The sequence below is a fragment of the Ictidomys tridecemlineatus genome, chromosome 6 (genome assembly GCF_052094955.1).
Source record: "Ictidomys tridecemlineatus isolate mIctTri1 chromosome 6, mIctTri1.hap1, whole genome shotgun sequence".
Lineage (NCBI taxonomy): Eukaryota > Metazoa > Chordata > Mammalia > Rodentia > Sciuridae > Ictidomys > Ictidomys tridecemlineatus.
Window position 1 is genome coordinate 188,571,557 of NC_135482.1, and position 23,363 is coordinate 188,594,919.

Consider the following 23,363-nt stretch of genomic DNA (forward strand, 5'->3'; position numbering starts at 1 on the left):
GGAATAATTACCTATATGTACTGCCTCTCTTTTGCTGGCTAAAATGCAGCCAATGTTTTGTTCTAGGTGAGAGGATTTTGGCAAAATATCTCCTCAGAAGTCTTTAATAAAGGAAACATGGGAAGTGCTACATTGCCTAGGTACAAAGCCCCCAATTCCTATAGATGGTTTAAATAGAGAAGAGTATATTTCCATCCACTTTACAGAGGGGATAGTGATAATAGAGCCCTCATCCCACAACATGAGCCTTTGTGGCTCTTCCTTTTGGTTTCTCTTGTGCGTTAGGAAGAGGAAGAGGGTAATTTTTGTAGAAAAATCAGAAGACACACCACAGGCACCATGGAGTAACCTGAACTGATTCTCAAGGTCTAAATAGGATGACAACCAGCAGATGGCTGCGATAGAAGAACCTGGGGCCTTCCTGACATCACACAAGATATGGCATTGCGCCATGAGGGGAGAGCCCCAGGAGACTGAGATATCTGCTATGAGACAGTGGCCAAGTGAGGGAAGCTTCGGGATCTCCTTTGCAGGGCCTCCACCCAAGGTCCTGTATCTCACTTGGCATTTGTCATTTTGTATTATTTTCTTAAAGACAGACTCCAACTTGGAAAAACATCACAGCCCTTCAAAAGCTGAACCTGCTGTATCTGATCTGAAGGCTCCTCGGGCATTCAAATTCAGGGAGCCTGACAGTAACTCGGGAATTCTCTCCACTCACCACCTATTCTTGGATCTGCCCCTCTTGTGTCTGCATCTAATTAATGGGTTGGAGGACTGGGCAATGTCATGCCCTGCTCCCTGGTCTACTTTCAGGGTGCAACAGTCAAGTAAATTCTAGCTCCAGAAAGTATCTTGACCTTCCATTTGACCCTCTCCTTCCATCCCTCAATGTTAGGGTGTGAAGAGTCATGGGGCTCAGAGCTTTTATCCCTGGCCCCCCAGCCCTAGTCTATGCCTTTCTGATCCTGATCCAACTCCAATATGACAAAAGGGTCTAAAAACACCCTGAGGGACCCCTGCAGCCTTCCAGGCTAGAACACAAACTGCTTAGTCCACACGGGCAGCTCTCTACAAAACAGCTAGCTCATCCTGACCGCAGGCTCTGAACTCCTCAGCCTTCCTTGAACACCAGAGAACATGCTCCCCACTTCAGGTGCAACATCTCCCATCCACACCCACACCCTAACCTCCCAGACACTGTTGTTTAACCTTAAAACCCAGCTCAAACATCACCTGCTCCTTAATGTTGCTCTGCCACTCCTGGTAAGCAGGTTCTCACAAACCTTTTCTCTCACACAGAATATAGCATTTTTTCCCCTATCAATGTTCATTTTTTTGTTTCCCAAGCTAGACCAGGCTCCCTATTCATCTGTATATGTCTTTTTCTTACTCTTTGGCTGTTGCAGGGTTCATTCATTTCTGAATGCTTCTCAGCGCAACCTGACTCAGCCTTTACACTGAAAATGCAATCTGACAAGCAGGACTATGTATAGAGGTTAAAAACACACCATTCTGGAATTAAATGACTGGTTCCAACCCTGGCCCTCTTACTAACTGCACAACTTTAAGCATGTTTGCCCTTTTCTTCCTTCCTTAGTATCCTCATCTATAAAATAAAGGTTAAGCAACCACAGTATCCACCCTACTGCTTGTCACAAGGATTAAATGAGTAGGAAGACATAAAGAGTTTAGGACAGTGAGTGATAGCTAGTTAACACCAATAAATGAGAGCTACCTTGATGGAGGGATGGGAAAGAAGGAGTAAGAGGCAAAAAGATGGCTTTATTCAATAATCAGTTATTTCCCCCAGTCTCCTACATAAGCTCCTTCTGAAGGGCAGAAAACGGGATAAGTAACTTAGGAATTCTGTGGCATCTAGAAGGGCATATAACATATTTTGTTAAAGGATTCAATGAACAATAAAGATGATGGTGTTGGCAAATTAGAAGCAAGAGGCTTAAACATTCTCCAGCAAACTTCTTAGAGCTCTGAGTAATTCATTCACTATAATCCAGTTTCTAAATGCAAAGCAGGCTGTCCTGGGCCTAACAGACCACACAACTCCACACACCTTTTCCAATTCCTTTTCCTAAGCCCTTCCCAGGGTCCTGGGCATTTTTATATCTGAGTCCCTTTCCAGCAGACCTCTGCTCCTGTGCCTTCCTTACCAGATATCCATCTCTGCTGAGATCCTCAAGTCATCCCCCACTGACTCGGATATGCCTCCATTTCAATATGCAAAACCTCACACATAGCATGTCTGCAGAGGGAATCTTCTCCATCCCAACTTCCCTCAACCCATTCCTTCATGTCTCCAGCTCAGCCATGGCACCCTAGGAATGTCCAAGACAGAAATGCAAATACTCTCAACTCCTTCCTTTCTGCTTTAATTGCCAGATCTCATTATATTCCCTCTTAAATCCTGCTACTTCTCTCCATCTCCATGACCACTTTAATTCAGGCCACTGTCACCTGTCACCCTGTTAGAACAAGCTCCTCATTAGTGGTTCTATTTTCAGACTTCCCCTGTCCCTAATCTACTATTCATACAGCAGTCTAAATGATCTTTTAAAAAATGAATCTGACCATGTCTTTCCTTGTTTAAACCTTCAGTGTATGGCTCCCCTCTGATACAGGAATGAAGTTTCAATAAGACCCATGGTGATCTGGTACCTTCTCCTCTCTCCAGTCTTTGTGCACCTTGCTACCTGCCCCCCCAGTTGTTCTCCAGTCCAATAAGTCCTCTCCAGCACTGTGGAATTACTAGTAACTCTAAGAAGGCCTCAGTTCTGCTCCCTGGGACTTTGCTCCTCTGCAGAACTGTTTCTCTACTACCCCTTCATCTGGTTAAATTCTCCTGTCATGAGTTCTTGTGGGTTCTACTGGTACCTGTGCTTACCTCCATCCCAACCACATCCTTCTTGCAAATTTTACGGAATCTCTGAGACCAGAATTGTGGCTTATTCATATTGTATCACCTTGTGATTACCAGGAACTAGGTGGTTATTTGATAAATGCAGAAATAGGGGGTAAAGTTTGATTCTAACCCAATTGCTCTTCAACAATAAAGCACAGAGAAATAAAAATAACCTCTAAGACTGATTCCTATTTCATAAGCCTAGAAAAGGCACAAGTAAAACCAAACATGCCTAATGGTAAAACTATTTAGCACACAAGACTGCCACCAAGCCCACATCTGAGAATCCTATAAACAAACTCTCACCATGGAGACACTGACAAGGCAGAATCTACTCAAGAAGAGAAAAGGAAATCTCAGTTGGCAAATAGCTCCAAGCTATTTCCTCTGCTTAGGTTAACAAGTCACATATATTTGTGTTTTCCAAAATATGTGCCTTTCCTTGACCGGGATTGAAATGCATCCTCAAATTGATTATTCATGGACAATTGAAAACCAGTAAAATGCCCCTTCATCCAATATTCTAGAATTTAACTGACAACAAAACTATACAGACACAAACACACGGTCATATGTGCTTTCACATACACACATACTCACACAGAAACCTTCACATATGCATGTAAAATCTAAGTGAGAAGGGATATTAATTATATTTAGAATTTGTAGAATGTATAAAAGACTAAACTCTATGCTTCATCTATAAAGATACAGACAGAGCTCATGCAGACACATGTGCACTTTGTCTGGAAACCTTAGTAGCTCCCCCTGCTCTTATCTTGCTGAGACCGTCTGTTAGTAAAGACCAGATTACAATAAAGCATAGAATCAAGGATATTGTAGAATCCAGCTGCCATGATGGAATTCTTCTTTCATCAAAATGCACCAGAGTCCATATAAAAACATCTTGATCTGCTTTTTGAACAGGCTATTTCCCAAGGAAATAAATTTACAAATATATTTAACTCTGCACTCAAACCTTAACCCTTAGCTTCTAAATCTTAGCCAACATATGCTTTATAAGACTACTTAATTCACAATCTTGTACAGTACATTTCTATCTTTAAAATGTAGATTTTATGTCTTCCTCTTTAAATTTGTTTCCATTTTTCTTGAACTGCTATTAAAACGACAACTGGATAAGAACTTTGCTTTTATAAAACACACAGAATAGTACTCAAGCAAAGCGTACTAGATAAAAGAATATAAAATATCATAAATGTAGAATCACAGACCAATGAGTAAAAAATGGGTTATTCAACAAATAGGATTAGGAAAAATAAGTATCAAATTAGGACCTCAGTTAAACTATATACCCAAATAAATTCTAAATCAACTAAGGCAGTGGTCAGCAAACTTTCTGTAAAGAGACAGCTAGCAAATATTTTAAGTTATCTAGTAAATATGATAGCTCTCTGTCATAATGATTCAACTTTCTACTGTATGAGCACACAAAGACAATATATAAATAAATAAGTATAACTATATGCCAATAAAACTAAATTTACAAAAATAAGTGGCAGGCCAGATTTGTCCCACACACTATAGTTTGCTGACCTTGGAGAGAGTGAAGGGGCGGGGCAGGGGGGGAGGACAAATAAACTACAAAAGAAAATGCTGGTGAATATCTCAGCTCAGACAGGAAATTCTCAGCATAAATGTCCCAGAAGAAATCACACAGGACAAGTGCCTACGTATTAGATATACATTTAAACTTCTTATAGTAAAACAAGTACCATAAACAAGTTAAACAAAACAGAATATCTTAAATGAATATAGCAAAGGATTTAAAGTATAACAAAGAATTGAGTTTAAAAAGTATATCTTCTGTCTCTTGAACTGGCCCAAATGTTAGCAATGACTATATATAAAACAAACATTTATAGTCACTGCTAGGAATATAACTTGGATCAATCATCATACAAATAAAACAATATGCCTTAAATGGTCTTTTAAAAATTCCTTCCTGCCTTAACAACAACTTTACCTTTAAAATCTAACCTACAAAAATTAGAGAGACACACATGTATTTTGGGGTCAAAATGCCCTCTAGGATCCTAATTTACAACAACTAAATGCCTAAAAACAGGATTTTTTTTAAACTTCTAGTACATACATACATTATAATGGACATAACATGTGTATATTAAATTATGTTTTAGCAGAACATTATAGGCATAAGAAAATGTCCATAATAAAGAGTAAATTAAAAAGGCATCAGGAATTATTTATGGGATATTATCCCATTTCTAATATTTGCATATACAAAGAAAAAATATCAGAAAACATACACCACATATGAAGCAGCAATGATTTCTGAGTTGTGGGGTCACAGGTAATTTTTGGTTTTCCTTTTATTCTGCTCTGTAGTGTCTGGATTTTCTATAATAAAGATGTATTTTAAATATGAAAAACAATAAATGTTAACTTCTAAAAAGCAAAAAAAGTTGTTACTTCTCACTAAGGCCATCAGAGAAATACAAACTGACAGCTCTAACTATAGAAAAAGTCAAATTTGAGCAAAGTAGCAACAGCTTCACTTAGGTTCCTCCTACTTAGTATTTCTGCTCTTTTTCCCTTTGAATTTCCCTGAAATAGCAATAACAAGTCTAAAAGAGCGAAGACCTCCCAAATGCATTCCAGCCCCACAATGGAACATTTCAGAATTCTCCTGGGACACTCTGTGGCAGTGGTCTTGCTTCCAGGAACAGAGGCAAAATGGGTACTAATTCGAACCTAAATATGGTGATGCTAACTTGCCTACATGTATAGCAATCTAAGTCACTACACTCTGTTCAATAGCTAACCCCATCATAGCTTCATAAAGTGCAAAAATGAAAACACAAGGACACAAGGGGAAAACAAACTTATTTAAGTTTTTAAAAACTTTAACATAGCCTTTCCTAGAGGATCATGCCATCCATATAGGATATACTAAAATACTTTGTAAAGTAAATATACTTTGATCTAGCTGTCCTAGGTCCAAAAATCTGCCAAGAAAACAATCTGATAAGTGTTTAAAATGCATATGCATAGACATTTATCATGCCATTTACAATCATAAAGAAATGGAATAGTAAGTATAAATTTAAAAAAATGTTACATCCACAAAGGAAACTATACCATTAAGAATAAGATACAAATGTATACTTATTGACATGGAAAGATGAGTTAATAATACAGTCTCTTTAAGGCAAAATATAAGAGTATATGCCATAATAACATTCTTATTATACTTGTGTATTAGCACAAGCTGCCATAAAAAAATGTTAACTGTTCGCCTGTAATCCCAATGACTTGGGAAAATGAGGTTCAAAGCCACCCTCAACAATTTAGCAGGGCCCTAAGCAACTCAGCAAGAACCTGTCTCAAAACAAAAAGGGCTGGGGATCTGGCTCAATAATTAGGCACTCCTGGATTCAATCCTCAGTACTAAAATAAAATAAAATAAAATAAATCATAGACCAAATGGCTTAAACAATAGACATTTATTTTTTCACACTCAGGACTTTGGAAGTCTAAGATCAGAGTGCTAGCACGGTCAGATTCTGGTGAGGGACCCATGTCTTGGCTTCTCTAGGTGTTCAGAGACAGAATGAAGCAGAAGACCAAGGTCTTCTTCTTTTTAGAAGGCCACAGTCCTATTAGATTAAGGGCCCACTCTTTCACTTCACTTAATCTTAATGATCTCCTAAAGACCATCTCCGAATTGAATCAGTTACATTAGAGAATAGAGCTTCAAAATATGAATCTGGTAGGAGGAAGACACAGTTCAAACCACAGTCACTTGTTATACATTTTCTTGAACAGAGATGTTTGGGGTTTTTTTGTTGTTGTTGTTTAGTTGTATGTAGACACAATGCCTTTACTTTATTTATTTGTGGTGCTGAGGATCAAACCCAGCACCTCATCTGTGCTAGGCAAATGCTCTACTACTGAGCTACAACTCTAGCCCCCAGAGGGGTTTTTTTGCTCTTGCTCTTTTTGTTTTGTTTTTGTAGTATTGGGGATTGAAGGCACAGGCGTTCTACCATTGAGCCATATACATCCCCAGCCCTTTTTATTTTTTGGAGACAGGTTCTTGTTAAATTGCCCAAGCTGGCCTCAAACTTGTGATCCTCCTGCCTGAGTCTCCTGAGTTGCTGGGGATTATAGGCATGGGATACTATGCCCAGCTGAACAGAGCTTTACAAGGACAAAATTTAGGATGGTTTTTCCTGAAAATATTTAAATCACTAGTTATCTCTGTTTAATGGATGTGAAATTGCTCAGTTTCTATGAAAAACATTTATTACTTGTTTAAAATTTAATAAATATTAAAATAAATGAATCCCACTGATAAATAAGATGGTGAATTTTAACAAAGTTTTGGGGGAAGGCCCTATCCTCTACTGCACTAAGTCATGTTGGCTACAGTCAAAAAAAAAAAAAAAAGGCAGCAAATTGAGAGCAGGGCAACCTCAACTCTAATGCAGGAAATGTATCTAGGAATTCAGAGCAGATTGTTCCTTGAAACATCAGCTTGATTTACTGTTGTGATCAAAACAGACAGCAGAATCTACCAGCCACCATTAGGATGATATTGGAAGTAAAAGGAAAAAGATAACAACTTACCCAACATCAAGGTCCCACAATCAGACCTGGAACACAGTGTTGTTGGTCCTAGTGACTGGCATTGAAGGGCAGGATCCTGCCCTCCTTAGACCACAAGTCATGTAGAACAGGGCAAGAGGACATGAAAGAACACCTAAAACAATCAAAACCTAGTCTTTACTTTCCCCAACTGCCTCAAGCTGAAAGGCATTCTGCCATCTTTCAGATACCACTCATCATTGACAATATCACTTTCCTCTGTCCCCATTCCAAACTCCCCCACCACCACCATTACACACAGACATAAGACAAGGGTCCTGCTGACTGGAGATCAAACTGCCTTCAATTCTGTTCTCTTTTCACACTGTACATATTCAATAAACAACTATTAAATAAGTGCATGCTAAGTCAAAGGATTTTCAAAGCCAATAAATTTTTTAAATTAGGAAGAACTGTTTGGCCCAGGGAAACTAAAGTAGTTTGATAAAATTCTACATGGTAATAAAGTCCGAAGGCATCCTGAAGACATTTGGCAAATTCTTAATAGCAGAATCGTGAAAACCTTGGGAGCTCTGAGGCAATAAGAACAAAAAAGATTAAATATTAACTCACAATGGATAAAATTAGAGCTGCATTATCCCAACATACTGCAAAAGAAATTGAAGACAAGTAAGTTTGTTTATTGCCCTTGTGACTTCAAGTAGTTTGCCTTCATTATTGTTATTTATTAAGCAGGTGATAGGGTTTCTAGGGTTCTAGAGGCTGTCAAGGTTACAACTAAGCAACTTATTCCACTTCAGTTAGAATGGTAAAAAAAAAAAAAAAAAAAGTCACAGAATAACCTCACCTATATTCACTTCTTCCAGAGTCACAATAAGGGAGTAGAATATGACCTTGCTGGCTATGAGTAAAAATAGGTCAATTCTTAGTTGATAAAGCGAGGTCCATCACAAACCTTCCCAGACGTGGAAAAAACGCAACAAGCGTCCTCTCCTGAAAGGACACAGGCTGAGCCACAGCTTCCTGTCCATGGATAATAACTGTGTATCCTACAGGTCAGTGCCACGACAACCAGGATGCCAGCACCCCATCATTTCTGTATGCTCAGCACAAATAAGCAATAGGTAATTTCCTGAATGAGCTGAACTAATACACTCAATTACTTAGAAAAGAAAAAAATACTTTAGGAAAAAAAAATCTATACTTGGGAATAAAATCTATCCCAATTTAAGTCTTGCGCCTCATTATGGTAGAATTACTACTGGTCAAAGGCTGGGGTTGTGATTTGCCTAACATATGCAAGGCCCTAGGTTCAATCCTCAGTACCACATAAAAATAAATAAATAAATAAATAAAAGTATTGTGTCCAATTACTTATAAAAAGTAAATATTTTAAAAAAGATAAATTTTAAGTGCACTAAATTTGAAATTCAGTCATTCCACACCTGTCAGAGAAGTCCATTTCCCAGTATACCACCCATCATAGGGCTGATTCACTTGTTTAAACACGAAAAGAACCTTCCTGCAGGAGACTGTATGGTCCCCGCCTTTGAAGCTAAAGTCTGCCCTCCAAGCATGGTTTTTATTTCAGAGCCATCCTCAGTGATGGTAAAGGGGCTTTTCCTTTTCTATGTGCTTCTCTATTAGCTTATTAATTTATACTGGCTCATGCCAAAACGATTTAAAGTGATTTAATGATTTATACATGCCAAGTAAGATAAGGAGAACTTCAAGAAGCAAATAAAAGAAAGCAGACAATGATAAAATGATAACACAGGAAAACAGGAAGCAAAGTGTAAGGGCATTCTGAAAAATTCATTTTGGTATTTCCAACTACTCAGGATTTGGGAGACTAAGCCGGGAGGATCCCAAGCCCAGGAATCAGACTAGCCTGGGTGGACAGCGAGACCTTGTCTCCAGGGGCGTGGGGAGGAATCATTCTTAAAGAGCCTCTTGTAGAACTGGGTCCTATATTGGGAGCTAAGCTTTCTTTTAACAGTTAACTGAAGGCTAAATTCAGTTACAAGAATCAATATAGATACAGATATAAATGTATAGAGATAGATACACATACACATATATGAAAAACAAAGGAAAAAAGCAGTCTCTCAGGAAAAACAAAATGATCCAGAATAGGGAGAAAAAAGATTTCTTTCAGGGCTCACCATAAAGGAAATACTAAAAAATAAAGATAATAATAGCTTACAATTAGCACTTATGTCCAAGACACTGTCCTAAGAGCTTTAGGCATATTCACTCATTTAATATTCTGATGAAGTACTATTATCCTCCTTTAGCAAATAAGGAAGGTGTGGAACAGAGTAGTTAAGCACATTACCCAAAGTGACACAGCTATTAAGTTGTGGATGTGGGCCTCACACATCAAAGACTAGCTCAAGTCCATACTCTTAATCTCTATACTACAGTGCTTCTTAGTGCTCTGAAAGCAAGTAAGCAATGTCCTCAAGATCCTTCCATAGAATCTTTCTTATAATGTGCTTCAGTACAGGCCAAACAAAAACACAAAGCTTTGTTCAAAAGCAGAAATTCAGCTGAGATCAAAATGAGGCAGTCCAGGCATGCAGCTTTCTGCCTGATGGCAGAGGATGGGGATATTTAAGAGTCTCTGGAATAATGGGTGCCTCAAGTCCTTCAGGCTATCCTTCACACATGGTACATTCCCTCCACCAAGGACTGCACTGAGGGCATGAGGGGAGCTTGTTCTTTCTGAGGCTCTTACCCACTGATACTTTAGGCAGAACCACAGGCGAGAGTCACCACCCAGCTGCAGGTGGGATAGACACCTTCCCAACCAAGGCAAAGGACCCTGATAAGTACCAATGTCTGCCTGAAGATAAGGTTAGCCTACCCTGGGCATAGAGGTGACCCAAAAGAGTGGCAATGAGCAGGGCTCCCTTAAGAATGAGTTTGGATGTCTCAAAACGAAGGACAATAAGGTTCCCAAATGCCTGTACCATGAAAGAGGTCTCAACAGAGGTAGCCTGAATTATAAGGAAAGACTGCATAATAAAATACCAAATCATGATCATCGTAAACCCAGGGAATATTCAACCTTGAACCAGCTCCAGGATAAAAGGGTTGGCAAATATAACCTTAAGGAGTTGGAAGGCCAACCAACTAGAAAAGATTTTTAAAGGTAAGCCAGTTATTGTTTGAGATAAGATATGATTTAAAAAAAAAAAAACTGGGTATAGTGGCACATGCCTGTAACCACAGCTGCTTGGGTGATTAAGGTGGGGGAAATCCTAAGTTCAAGGCTAGCCTCAGCAATTTAGAGAAATCCTGTCTTGAAAAAATTTTAACAAAAGAGCTGGGAACTTAGCTTGACAACAGAGCACCCTGCTTTCAAACCCTAGGTCAAACAAACAAACAAACAAAAAAACTTTAGTTTTAGAGTAATTGTAACCAAACTTCTTAGCAGCTTCTCCGAGTTCAGGACCATAAAAATCCGAACTTACTCATTAATTGAGTTCTTACAACAAGATAACTACTAGGAACAGAACTGTGACAAGACAGACAAAAATCCCAGCCACCATGAATCTTGTTCTTCAGTGTACTCTAAGTAACGCTAATTACTATAAGTAGACATATGCTATTATTCTGGATGAGGAATATGTCAGGTAGAGATCTATGTTACCAGGACACAGGGAAAAGGCTCCCTGTAGGTGTTGCAGGGTTACACAGTGTGCCTCACTGAGAAAGGGGATCTGAGCAAAGATCTGGAGGAGCTCAGGTAAGGGTCAGGCAATGCCTAGGTGAAGATGCCTCACCAAGAGAGGACAGTAAGGCAGCCTAAGAGGCCAGAGCAAGGTGAAGAATGAGGAGAAGGAAAGTGAAAGAAGCAAATGGGTGGAGAGAAGGAAGCTTGGTGGATGATGCCAAAGACGAACTTAGACCCTGAGGTACCAAAGGATCCTGCTCAGAGAAGTAATGTGGCCTTACATTCCTTTCCAAAGGACCATTCTGCCTGCTTCATGGAGCATAGGCCCTTGGGAACAAGGACAGAAGCAGGAGACCAGTTAGGATCTTTCCGTCCAGCAGCATCTTGGCACACATACAGGTACAGGTGAGGGTGAAGGACAGAGAGCAGCCAATCCACTGCAAAGCAGCAGCGTCCGTACTCTGATAAAGCCCATGGCAGGCTACAGTTCTCTCTTGCAATAATGGGGGTGGGGGATGGAGTTTTCCTAAAGTCAGTCTGGCCAAAGAAGCACAAGCCTGTGGCATGGGAGGGGCATCACAATAACTGACCCAAATAGGTCTTCAGCTGTGGTATACTATGGAACACTACAGTGTACACTGTGGGTACATTATGGAACAAAGCACTATAATGAGCTACTCCTCCTAATCAGATACCAGCTATTCTCCACAGTATATTTCAAAATACATCAGAGCTTAAAATATTTAACAGTTAATATAGCACCACTTAAATTCCATACCACAAACACATAACATGACTTCCAAAATGCATCTGGCACCTCAAATAATGCTCTCCTTTCTTCCTCCCAAGTATTTGGAGTGCTGACATCACATAAGCTTCCTCACAAAATGCATCCTCTCTCCCAGATCCTGCGGTCTGTGACAACCAGATCTGATCCTAAGGTACACATGGCACACCCTGTGCTCAGGCTCCAATGACAGCTTCACAACAGAAAGGGTTTCTGTGTTTCTGCACACCTTGCCCTGCCTTACGATTGCGACCAACACTCACTTACTCACTAAAACACATGTATTTGTCCCCACTCATTTTGACAAAACTGTGATAAGAACAGAAGGAAAAATGGCAAGGCATCCAGAGGAAAGAAGAAACCAACTTGTGGCTTCCTCAGGCCTGTAATACGAAGGCCATCGAGGGGCACACCCATCTGTGACTTGACACCTCTTGGAACTAAAGGGAGAATAGAACACAGACCTGTGGTGTCAAACTAAGTTTCCTATTACTCTCATAAATCTTCACGCAAAAAATCACAGTTTGGTTTTTAAAAAAATGAAACTATGATTATTCTTCTCACACCCATTACAGTTTTCTTTCATGCTCCCTTTAAAAATTCCACCTGAACCAAAGGACTGACCACAAGCCATTAGTAAGAAAAACCTAGCCAAGTAAGAGGCTAAGATAAAGGGACTAAGTAATGCACTATCACTGGAAAAGGGTCACATATATAATACCCTGAATATACACTCTGCCAAGTATTAGTTCTGGAACTGTATCAATAACACGCAAGCTCACAAAGCTACCTCAGAAACTACTCCAACATAAAATACCTTCCTCATGCTCCTCTCTGTATGGATTTAGCTTTGATCAATACATGACATTCTCAAACATATAGGCATCTCAAAATTTAAATACAAGGTCACTAATTACCCATTTATACAGAGCTATACATACATAAACATATTAAAATAAATATATTTGCTTTACAAATAAAGACTAGTTTATCCTATCATCATTAAGCTCCTTGTTAATTAAGCAAAACAGCATTTACCAGACAGGAAGAAATCAATAGTTCTGAATCTTCTTTTGTCCAATTGTATGCTGTATAATCAAGGGCATTATTCTCTCCTTGCTGTTTGCACATATAAGCACAGTTTCTTTCAAAAACGGTTCGGATGCCTTTGAACAGAATCACACTAGTAGTGCAACCCATCCCCAAGGTATGGAAGCTCAGATTTCTAGCAATCTCTACTCCATTTCCACATCATCTTCCTTGGCTCTTCAGACACGGTCTCCCACTGTACCATCTTCATGACAAGCAGTTACCGGCACCGGAACAGAAGGGAAGCTCCAAGCTGTCACACTAGAATCTGCTCCTGCCCAACAGCCTGACAAAAAAAAATCCAGACTCCGGGTATCAAACAGGAGGGGTGGGTGGTGCAAAAATAAGAATGACACACCTCAGACGCACCAAGACCTTGAATGTATCATTTTCCAGTGGACTGCTTCACTGTTAATACGAAGAACAAATATGCAAAAGGTTTACATGGAATTATTGAAAAACTGCCGGCTCCTGTGATTTGCTTGGGATTGTTCTGAATCTCAGAACCTGCCCAAAATGAAAAAGACAGTGCCAGACAGCCACACTGCTGCAGATGCTGCTGGAAGGCACAAAGAATGTTCATCTGCTGCAAGAAATCACTCTCCCAGAATGCTTAGCCTAGCATCTATATTAGCAAACATCTCTTTCCTTGACCTAAATGTGCTGTTTGTTTAATCCTGCATCAGCAAGGAAAAGAGAGCAAAAGAGAAAAAAGTCCAAAACGAGTGAAATTGCTAAGATGACTGCTGCTATGGAAACACACGTAAGTGCACTTCAAACAACCTTTTGCATGTATGGGTAACAGCCTGCTGACAGCAAACCGCAAGGGAACACAACATTGCCGTGGGGATCTTGACTTCTACCTACCTTCACTCTTTGCTAAAAAGGAGTAGCAAGTTTACACTGCTTAGTCTGCCATCTCCGATACCAAAAGATGTAAATGAGAACATGGATAAAGGAATAGCCCACCTGGCTGCACAGGTGCCTCTGAAGCAGTGCTCCAGAATGCAATGGCAAAAACATGCTGAAGTCTCAAAGTCAGCATGGCTATTATTTTTGGTGCCTAATCAGTTCCTTCCATTGCAAACTGAACCTAGTAACACTACACTATCTCATGTGAATCCTTGGGAGTGGCTCATAGGAAAGTTTGTCATTAATACATCACATTGCCTGTTGCTATTTTCCTTCCTAAAAAATAAAAAGCCAACTATATAAAAACAGCATGATGCACACACAGGGAAACCCTGTCACTCACAACATGAATCTAGGGAAAAAAAGGCATCATTCTTTTTTAATCTGCTCTGATATTATTTCTTATTTCACAAGGCAACAGTTTTCATTTTCTACCTATAGATTTCCAAGTGAAAGTAAACCTGAACAACTGAGAACTGAGGAAGGTAAGAGAAACCCAGGCCATGTAGTAAAAGCAGAACATTAAATCATATGATTTCAAAATGTGTATTTTGCATAGTTAGTTTAGCCACAAGGAAAAGCAAAAATCTAGGCTTATTATCACTCCTGCATTCTTATGCAAAGTGTATCTAACAGCCACACAAGATCAAAGGGGTGGAGATACTGGCCACATGCACAAAACAATAACTCTATAGGGCCTAGAACATTCCAATTCCAAGTGGTGATTCTATTAAATGAAAACTGAAAGACTCAAGATTACTCCCTCATCTGTTACCAGGAAATACAAATCTTCACAAGATATTGCAATACAGGCAGATAAACAATGGAAACTCATTGATACAGAAACAAAACTAGAGGCTATAAAACACTAAACACATGGGTTAAATTGTCTCTCTTGAGAACTCAGAAATATCCATGAATTAACCTCACTTCCATACTTCAAGGAACACCTTAAATGGCAAGTTTGTTCAGTATAAAGATGATACCTAGAAATTTAATATTGTTACCCATTTCACACATCCTGGGTATAGAAGCTAAAGAATATTACTTGAGAACCAAAAGACAACATTTGAACTTTACAAAGGATTATAAATGATAAGCAAGCAAATTTGAAACTGGTGATAAATTCTATTTGATTTATTTTTAAAACTCTAAATTAGTATTTAATGGTCTTAAGTGTCCTCACCACTAAAAATAAAAGGTTAAGTGATACATGTGTTAACTAACTTGACTCTGGTAATTATTTTGACAGATGAAATCATCACAATGTATACTTTAAAGTTACACAATTTGGGGACTGGGGTTATGGCTCAAGTGGTAAAGCATTCGCCTCGCATGTGCAAGGCCCTGGGTTCGATCCTCAGCACCACATATAAATAAATAAAGTTATTGTGTCCAACTAAGATTACAAAAAAATAAATATTTTGAAAAATTAAAATAAAGTTACACAATTTTATTTATCAGACCTCACTTAAGCAATTTGTATGGATTTTAAATATTTATCTTTTTTTCAAGCAAAAAGTTAGTGGGCAAGATAAAACAAACAGAGTCAAAAGGTCAAAAAGTGGGTTTCAAGCTAATAGAAGCAAGTCGAAACAAACATTTCAAGAGGTGTGTTATCTTTATTTGGTTTCACTGATTTTTCTGCATCAAAATGATTCTGGGTTGCTGAAATGATAATTACTACGAATTTCATCAAAGAACATGAAGACATAGATGGTATCTATTGGCAACGAATGCAGCCACCTGAAGAGTACATGTTTCAATTTGGAGCTCACATTTACTCTTATATATTTAAATATCACATCTAATTTACAGAGCTCCCAAGACTGGATGTCTGTCTTTCACTCCCTTTTGAGATCCAAACACCCTCTTCCCACTAATAATGAGACTCTCCCATCATCACATCAGCTGCAAATCAATCACCTTTCAACAAGACAAACTCAAATGGCATATCCATACAGTGGAGTATCATTCAGTCATAAAAGAAACAAAGCACCAGTATTCCTGTAATCCCAGCACATTGGGAGGCTGAGACAGGAGGATCACAAATTCAAAGTCAGCCTCAGCAAAATCAAAGTGCTAAAGCAACTCAGCGAGATCCTGTGTCTAAATAAAATTCAAAATAGGGCTGGGGATGTGGCTCAGTGGTGAAGTGCCCCTGAGTTCAATCCCCAGTACCAAAAAAAAAAAAAAAAAAAAAGGAACAAAGTACCAATGCATGCCATAACACAGATACATTTGAAAAACATCAAGGTAAGTGAAAGTACCAGTCACAAACTCAATTGTATGACTGCATTCAAATGAAATGTCCAGAATATGAAATCATACAGAAAGAAAATGGATTAGTGCTTACCTAGGAAATGGGAGAGAGAATATGGGGATGGCTGCTAATGGGGAATGTTGCTTTAGATAATTAAAATGTTCAGAAACCAGTGTTTCTAATATATAGAATTTGTATTGATTTTAAATATTAATCAATTTGTATTGATGTAAATATTAACCTGTGGCAATATATGTACACTGTTTTTTTTGGTACCAGTGATTGAACTAGGGGCACTTAACCACTGAGCCACATCCCAGCCCTTTTTTTGGTATGTTATTTAGAGACAGGGTCTCACTGAGTTGCTTAGCACCTCACTAAATTGCTGAGGCTGGCTTTGAACTGACGATCATTCTGCCTCAGCCTCCTGAGCCACTGGGATTACAGGTACATGCCACCACACCCGGCTATATACACTATCTATACAAAACATACGATCTATAACTATACTAACAAAACTACTGAATTGAACACCTTAATAGAGTGACTTACATGAAAGGTGAATGTGATAAAGGCCTTGATTCCATTTTTGATGTTTGATGCAGGTAGCTTTGAAGCCTTACCCCTTCTGTGGCACATCTGGACATGTGGATAAGTAAATCCAAGTGCTGCCTCCTTTTGGCACCAGAGGGAAATTCAAAACACTCAGGGGAACCCTCACCCCCATACCACCCTACAGATGATTACAAAATCCCCAAGCCAGTCTCTTTTCCATGTCCACCCAAGCCACTCATTCCAGGGACCTACTTGGGACCTGCACTGTTGTCCCCAGAAACCATTTCATGGGGGTATATATGATGTCATTAGGCTCAACATCCAAAAAAAATTTGGTGGTAGAAAACATAGTACCCACCCTGTCTGCAGAATGGTCTCAACAGTGTATTATATTATTACACTTAGGAAAGGGAGAGGAATGACACCTTCTCTCCTGACCCCATAGGTTACCAGGTTCAGATCAGATAATAGGTAGAATACAACTGAGACATGGCAAGTACCTACTGTTTTATGCTTCGCAAGGATTTTCTGTAAAACTTAAAACAACTACCTTGCTTGAAGAATTTAACAATTCCTGGATGTTGCTTAGTCCCCAGTTCTCAGGAATACACTAAGATGGCTGGGGCTGCCCTCAGGGTATGTATTACAGACCTGGGTGAGGGGCTATATGCTATATAAACCACCAGAAAGCCTGTATGGTTAAGATCTGCTGGCCTCCCCAGGGGTCACAACAAACTTAGCCATGCAGCCACAGACCACAGTAAACAGGTCCCAAGCTCTGAGCCCTCTCAAAATGGAACCATCTGGAACTTCTGCTCCCATCTGCAGCTCTCTCCTTGCCAACTGTCACTCTGTTTTAAATGTCTTTTAAAAGTCAAATTAATTTGATTGGTGGATTTACTTACTACTTCCCCAAAAATATATGGATAAAGAGAAATGCAAAATAACACCTAGAAAAGCTAGAACTACAAACTGAAATTAACATTGTATTTCAAACAGAGATGTCTTCTACTAGGTCAGACCTTGGTTCTACCTTGAAGACTGGGAGGAAAGTGAAACTTTCTCCATTCTGCAGTGGCTGAAATGAAGATCTCACATACTGATAACATATCATACATGATAAAGCCACATATCACAAAACCTAACTAAATGGAGTATGGGTAGAACTCAACATGTCATTCATTCTACTTAAATCTCATTCTGATAGCCAGTCCACAGGAAGAGCTTGTTTTCATCCTTGACAGTCCATATTTCTTTTCTTTTTTTTTTTTTAAAGACAGAGTATGAGAGTGAGAGACAGAGAGAGAGAAAATTTTTTAATATTTTTTTTTTTTTTAGTTTTCAGCGGACACAACATCTTTGTGTTTGGTGCATACAACATCTTTGTATGTGGTGCTGAGGATCGAACCCGGGCTGAACGCATGCCAGGCAAGCGTGCTACCGCTTGAGCCACATCCCCAGCCCAACAGTCCATATTTCTTACAGCAGTGCAGTGATGAGCAAAGAAATCTTAGGTAAGTTGGCTTCCCATGGCCTTATTCATTTGATACTCAAACAATACCATCAAATATAAATAGAGTGCATGGCATATGATCTAGTATATATCACATGCTAAAGAAGTGTTTTATCTTCCCTTTCTGTCCCAAGTTAATTTTCTTTCCTCAGTGCTGGGGATTGAACCCAGGGCCTCATGCCTAAGAAGCAAGGGTTCTATTACAGAGCTATACGTCCAACCCCCAGAGACAAAGTGTTTTGGTTTTGTTTTGTTTTTATTCCTTGATATTAAGACTAAAATCAGGGTAATTCCTCTAAAACTACAAATATCTCTGACACAAAATTCAAAGATATCAGAATTTAAGATTTAATAAACTCAAACTACAAATTAATTCTCTAGATAAAAAATTATTAAAAGAGAAAAATGGGGCTGAAACATGAAAAAAGAGTTAGGAGTTAGGAGAGGTGGTGGGAAAAAGGAATTAAATTTTCAGCAATTTTTTTTAAATAAGGAAAATTAAAGAATGCTATTAAAAACCAAGAGTTGGGCGTGGTGGCACACGCCTGTAATCCCAGGGCTCAGGAGGCTGAGGCAGGAGGATCACAAGTTCTAGGCCAGGATCAGCAATTAAATAAGGACCTAAGCAACTGTGTAAGATCTTGTCTCAAAATTTAAAAAAATAAAAAGGACTGGAGATTTGGCTCAGTGGTTAAGTGCCATGGGTTCAATCCCTGGCACCAAAAATAAATAAATAATCTTATTTATTTGTTGTGTTTTTTTTTTTTTTACAGTGAAATACCTTACCATTGTGTATTTCAAGGACATAAAACTAAGCACCTTACAGCATATCTAACTGTATCCATCATCAATTATCCCCATCTCAAAACAATCACAGAATCAGAGCATTTTTAAAATGCCAGTAGTGACAGTTACCTTTAGGTGAACAGAGAGAACAGGCAGACCTGAAAGGCAGGAGTGTAGATGGGAGCCTGAGACTCCCTGAGAGCCTAAGATCTGCACTCTCCACCTGTATCACTGCTGTGAAACAAATTATTTTTTTCTAAAAATGTATTCTTAGAGAGGCATGACCACATAAAATATTGGAGTGAGATCTGTTGCTAAAATAGTAATTAAATGTTCTCAAAAGCACAGAGCACAAAGCAACATAGGTTTCTTCTTGCTAGTGCTGAAATGCTAGGGAGGAGAACAGTCTCTGTTGGATACTGAGCACCCAGCAAGCCGAGTGGCCATGTGAAAAGAAGTTAAAGCAACCCAACTTGACTCCATGGACAAAAGGTAAAGGGAAGTGTTCTTCCAGGGTTGGCCAGAATCTCTCAAAAGAAATGAGTGAGTTTGTTTGTTTGTTTCTTTAGACAAGAGACCAAGTTAAAGTTTTTTAAAATAAGAAAAATATCCAAAAGAAAAAAGTGTGGGTTAAGAAAATCAACTTATTTTCAGATAAGAATGTAAAATGGTACAACCCCTGTGGAAAATAATATAGCAACTCCTCAAAAAACAGAATTATCACAAGCTCCAGTGATTCCACTTCTAGGCATATACACACAAAAAATAAAATAAAAATAAAGACTTAAAAAGATATGTACACACCCATGCTCACTGCAGCATATTCACAACAGCCAAAGGTAGGAAAAACTCAAGTGTTCATTGAGCAATAATTGAATGAACAAAATGTGGTATGTTCATACAATGAAATATTATTCAGTCTTAAAAATGAAAGAAATTCTGAAATATGTGGTAACATGGATGAAATTTGAAGACAGTATTCGAAATAAAATAAGCCAGACACAAAAGATAAATATATATGTACTTATATCAGGTACCTAGAATAGTCACATTCTTAGAGATGGAGTATAGAATAGTGGTTGCCAGGGGTTGGGTGAGGGGAAACGGGAAGTTGTTTAATAGGTAGAGTTTCAGTTTGGGAATTTGAAAAAGTTCTGGAGATGGAGGGGTGGGGATGGTTATACAAGAATAATGCACACAATGCCACTGAACTATACACTTAAAAATGGCTAAGATGATAATTTTTTTGCAGTTGTAGATGGACAGCATGTCTTTGTTTTATTTTATGTGGTACTGAGGATCGAACCCAGTGTCTCACATGTGCAAAGCAAGAGCTGTGCCAATGAGCTACAGCCCCAGCCCTATAATTTTTTTTTTTTTTTTAAAGAAAGAAACTCAACTTACTGAGTACTGTTTTCCTATCACTTCAGGAAACAGGCGAGGTAAAAAAAAAAAAAAAAAAAACAAAGCTGGGAGGGGCCCCTCAGCCCCTCACAAGGGCAGAGAAGCTAGAGGAACAGGTTTCATAATTTTATTTTCTATTTCCTCATTCAATTTGTTACTGACCTTCTTGGAAAAGTCCTCCTAACTATGAACATCATAGAAAAAAGACAGCTATTTAAATTTCTGATTTGTAGACAACTTCTACCATTTTCTTTGAGAGCTACAAAGAACAAATTAACTCAGCCATGTGGATTGACCTCTCAGCTTGGGAAGCTGCAAGCAGGGGCTGAACTTCAATTACTGTTATGGGAGTTCATGGAGGAAAATCATGGCTTCTATAGGAGCTCAGCTCTGTGAAGAAAAACCAATAAACCCCTATATGCTGATTCAGTGTCAAATATGAGAAGCTGCCAAAGGAGCTCACCTATTGGTCTAAGCACCTCCCTGAACACCTCTGCAGGAGGTTGCTGGTGGAGGGAGACTGATGGCACAAAGGATCACAGTAAGCACAGGAAGCACCAAGAAACGCACCAGCTGTAAATGAGACTAAATGAAGAACAAGGAAGCAGAGCAAACTCACAATAGCATAATGAAATCAGAATTTCACAGTGACCTCATCTTGGCCTCCATCAGCCTCTTCCCAGGAAATTCTATTTTAGGCAGTCATCTGAACAGATCACATAATATCCAGCTATAATAAATTTAAACAATAAAAAATGTTTATGTGTGCAGCACAATGACAATACAAATGCACCCCTGAAGCAGTATGTTCTTCAAATATGGAACTTTGGCTGACATGTAAAGAGACTAAAATTTAGATTCTACCTACTTAAATTACTGTATTTTACATTTTTAGCAGTTATCTTAATTCTTTTATTGTCACTGTGACATAATAGAAATATTGTCTCAACATAAATATTTCTTGGGGACAAACAGGAAAATATAAAACAGATTTGAGTTTCACATTTTTCAAAATTATTGCAATTCAGTCAGATTTTCAATTAGTTTAATCAAAAAAAGTAGTAAGAAATATAGTGATTATCTCTCTAAACATTAGGAGAATAATAATGTTTTAAAATAGTCTTATGTTTTTTAAAAGCGAAGGGGAAAAAAACCACAAAGTATATATTCCCTTGTCCATGTTTCTAGTCATGTAAAAAGAAATTAGATGTATCCTATACCTCTTCTTACAGACACTCATTAAACCTCATTCTTATATGAATCTTTCAAATTCTTAATTTCTTTTTCACAAAAATACAAAATTCAGAACCTTCATTAGATTCTCTTATAATACAACCAGCTAAGTTATGGTTTAATTTTGCCTTTATTTTAAAAGAGTGCTACTTTGATCAAATACTCTCTGATGCTTAAATGGATTTAAATAAGTCAGAGAAATGAATAATTTAAGGCAGAAAAAAAAAAACCCTGAACATAAGAACTGAACAGATTCCAGAATTTGCCATCCCTCCTTTATAACTAAAAACAGGAACTAAGAAAAAAAAACAATAAAAAAGTAAAAAGTCTTTGAGGAAACTCAAGTCAAAACAAGGAAATGCTACTTCGTAACCAATAGATGGTTAAAATCAGAATGGCAGCTATAAGCATTGGTGAGAATGTGGAGAAACTGAACCTTCATGTACTACTGGTGGAAATGTAAAATAGATCAACCATTTTAGAAAATAATCCAGCAGTTCTTTAAGTGGTTAAAAGAGTTATATTCTATTCAATGAAAGAAAGAAAGAAGATATTGGCATAATACCAAGTACCCTTGAAAATATTATGCTGAGTGAAAGAAATCAGTAGTGAAAGATCACAGGGTCCTTCGTAAGAAAGTCATATATAAAATGTCCAGGGCAGGCAAACCTATAGAGGCAGGAAGTAGATTCGTGGTTACCTAGAACTACAGAGCTGAATGGTTGGGGGTGATGGCTCAGAGGTCCAGAGTTTCTTTGGGGGATAATAAAAATGTTCTAAAATTGACTATGGTAATGGATGCACAACCCTGAATGATACTGAAAATCTTCGAATTTTTTACTTTAAATGGGTAAATTACATGTGAATCATATTCTGATAAAGACAGTTTTTAAAGAAACAGGACATATAAGGGGGTGCATCCTTACAAAACTGCATTTCTCTTGAAGGGAATCTATGCTTGATACAGTTATCTTTCCAAAACACATCACTACATCTAATACAGTGAATTCCCAAGAGCATTCCTGGTACTGTGTATGCAAAGGAGAGAAGAGTAAGATGATTTCTTCATCCAGAGCCAGTTAAAGCTATTGTGTTTTAAATTCATAAAACACTTTTAAAAATTCATAGAACGTTTAACAGAAACCTTTTGTCTGGTCAATAACTTCAGTTCATTCATTATGTAAGGCAAGGTCTGAGTGTGAGGGCCAAGCCATCTATCCAAATTCATTCAAAGAAATTTGTTTTGCAGATATTTTCTCACAGATTTTTTTCATCTGTACTTGAACCACAGGCTCTCAAGATCCAAGAAAAATACCATTCAGAGAAAAAAAAAAATCAGAGAAGGGATAGAAAGAGATTAACAGAGGATATGAATTTTATTTAAGTCAGAAACTTAGTTTCATTTAGGCCAGTCTAGTCACCTGACCTATACAAGAATTTTAAACCTTAAATATAAATTTTAATGTAAAATTTAAAGATTAAAAATTATATAAAGAACATATATAATTGCTGGGAACATATAAGTGCTGGGAACATCTGTTTAATAGTGTCGCATATGGGATATTCCTGCTACATGCCAGATATTGAGCACAGAATTCAGTTTCATGTTCCCAATCTTTTAAACAA

The 23,363-nt window shown here is 38.2% G+C and overlaps 1 protein-coding gene across 24 annotated transcripts in view; it reads right to left on the minus strand.

Annotated features, from left to right (window-relative positions):
• The window catches only part of Dock9 (dedicator of cytokinesis 9), a 286,979-nt gene that overhangs the window by 204,485 nt on the left and 59,131 nt on the right, over positions 1-23,363 (minus strand). For 3 of the 24 annotated variants that reach the window (XM_078016258.1, XM_078016251.1, XM_078016246.1), the window contains exon 1: positions 13,021-13,579. The exons of 6 other annotated variants lie outside the window; for them this stretch is intronic. In XM_078016258.1, coding sequence (XP_077872384.1) covers positions 13,021-13,182 — 162 coding nt within the window. In that variant the 5' untranslated portion in view covers positions 13,183-13,579. Of the gene's footprint in view, positions 1-13,020; positions 13,597-23,363 lie in introns of those variants that run through there. 15 more of the 24 variants (XM_078016268.1, XM_078016257.1, XM_078016252.1 and 12 more) reach the window with 9 other exon arrangements.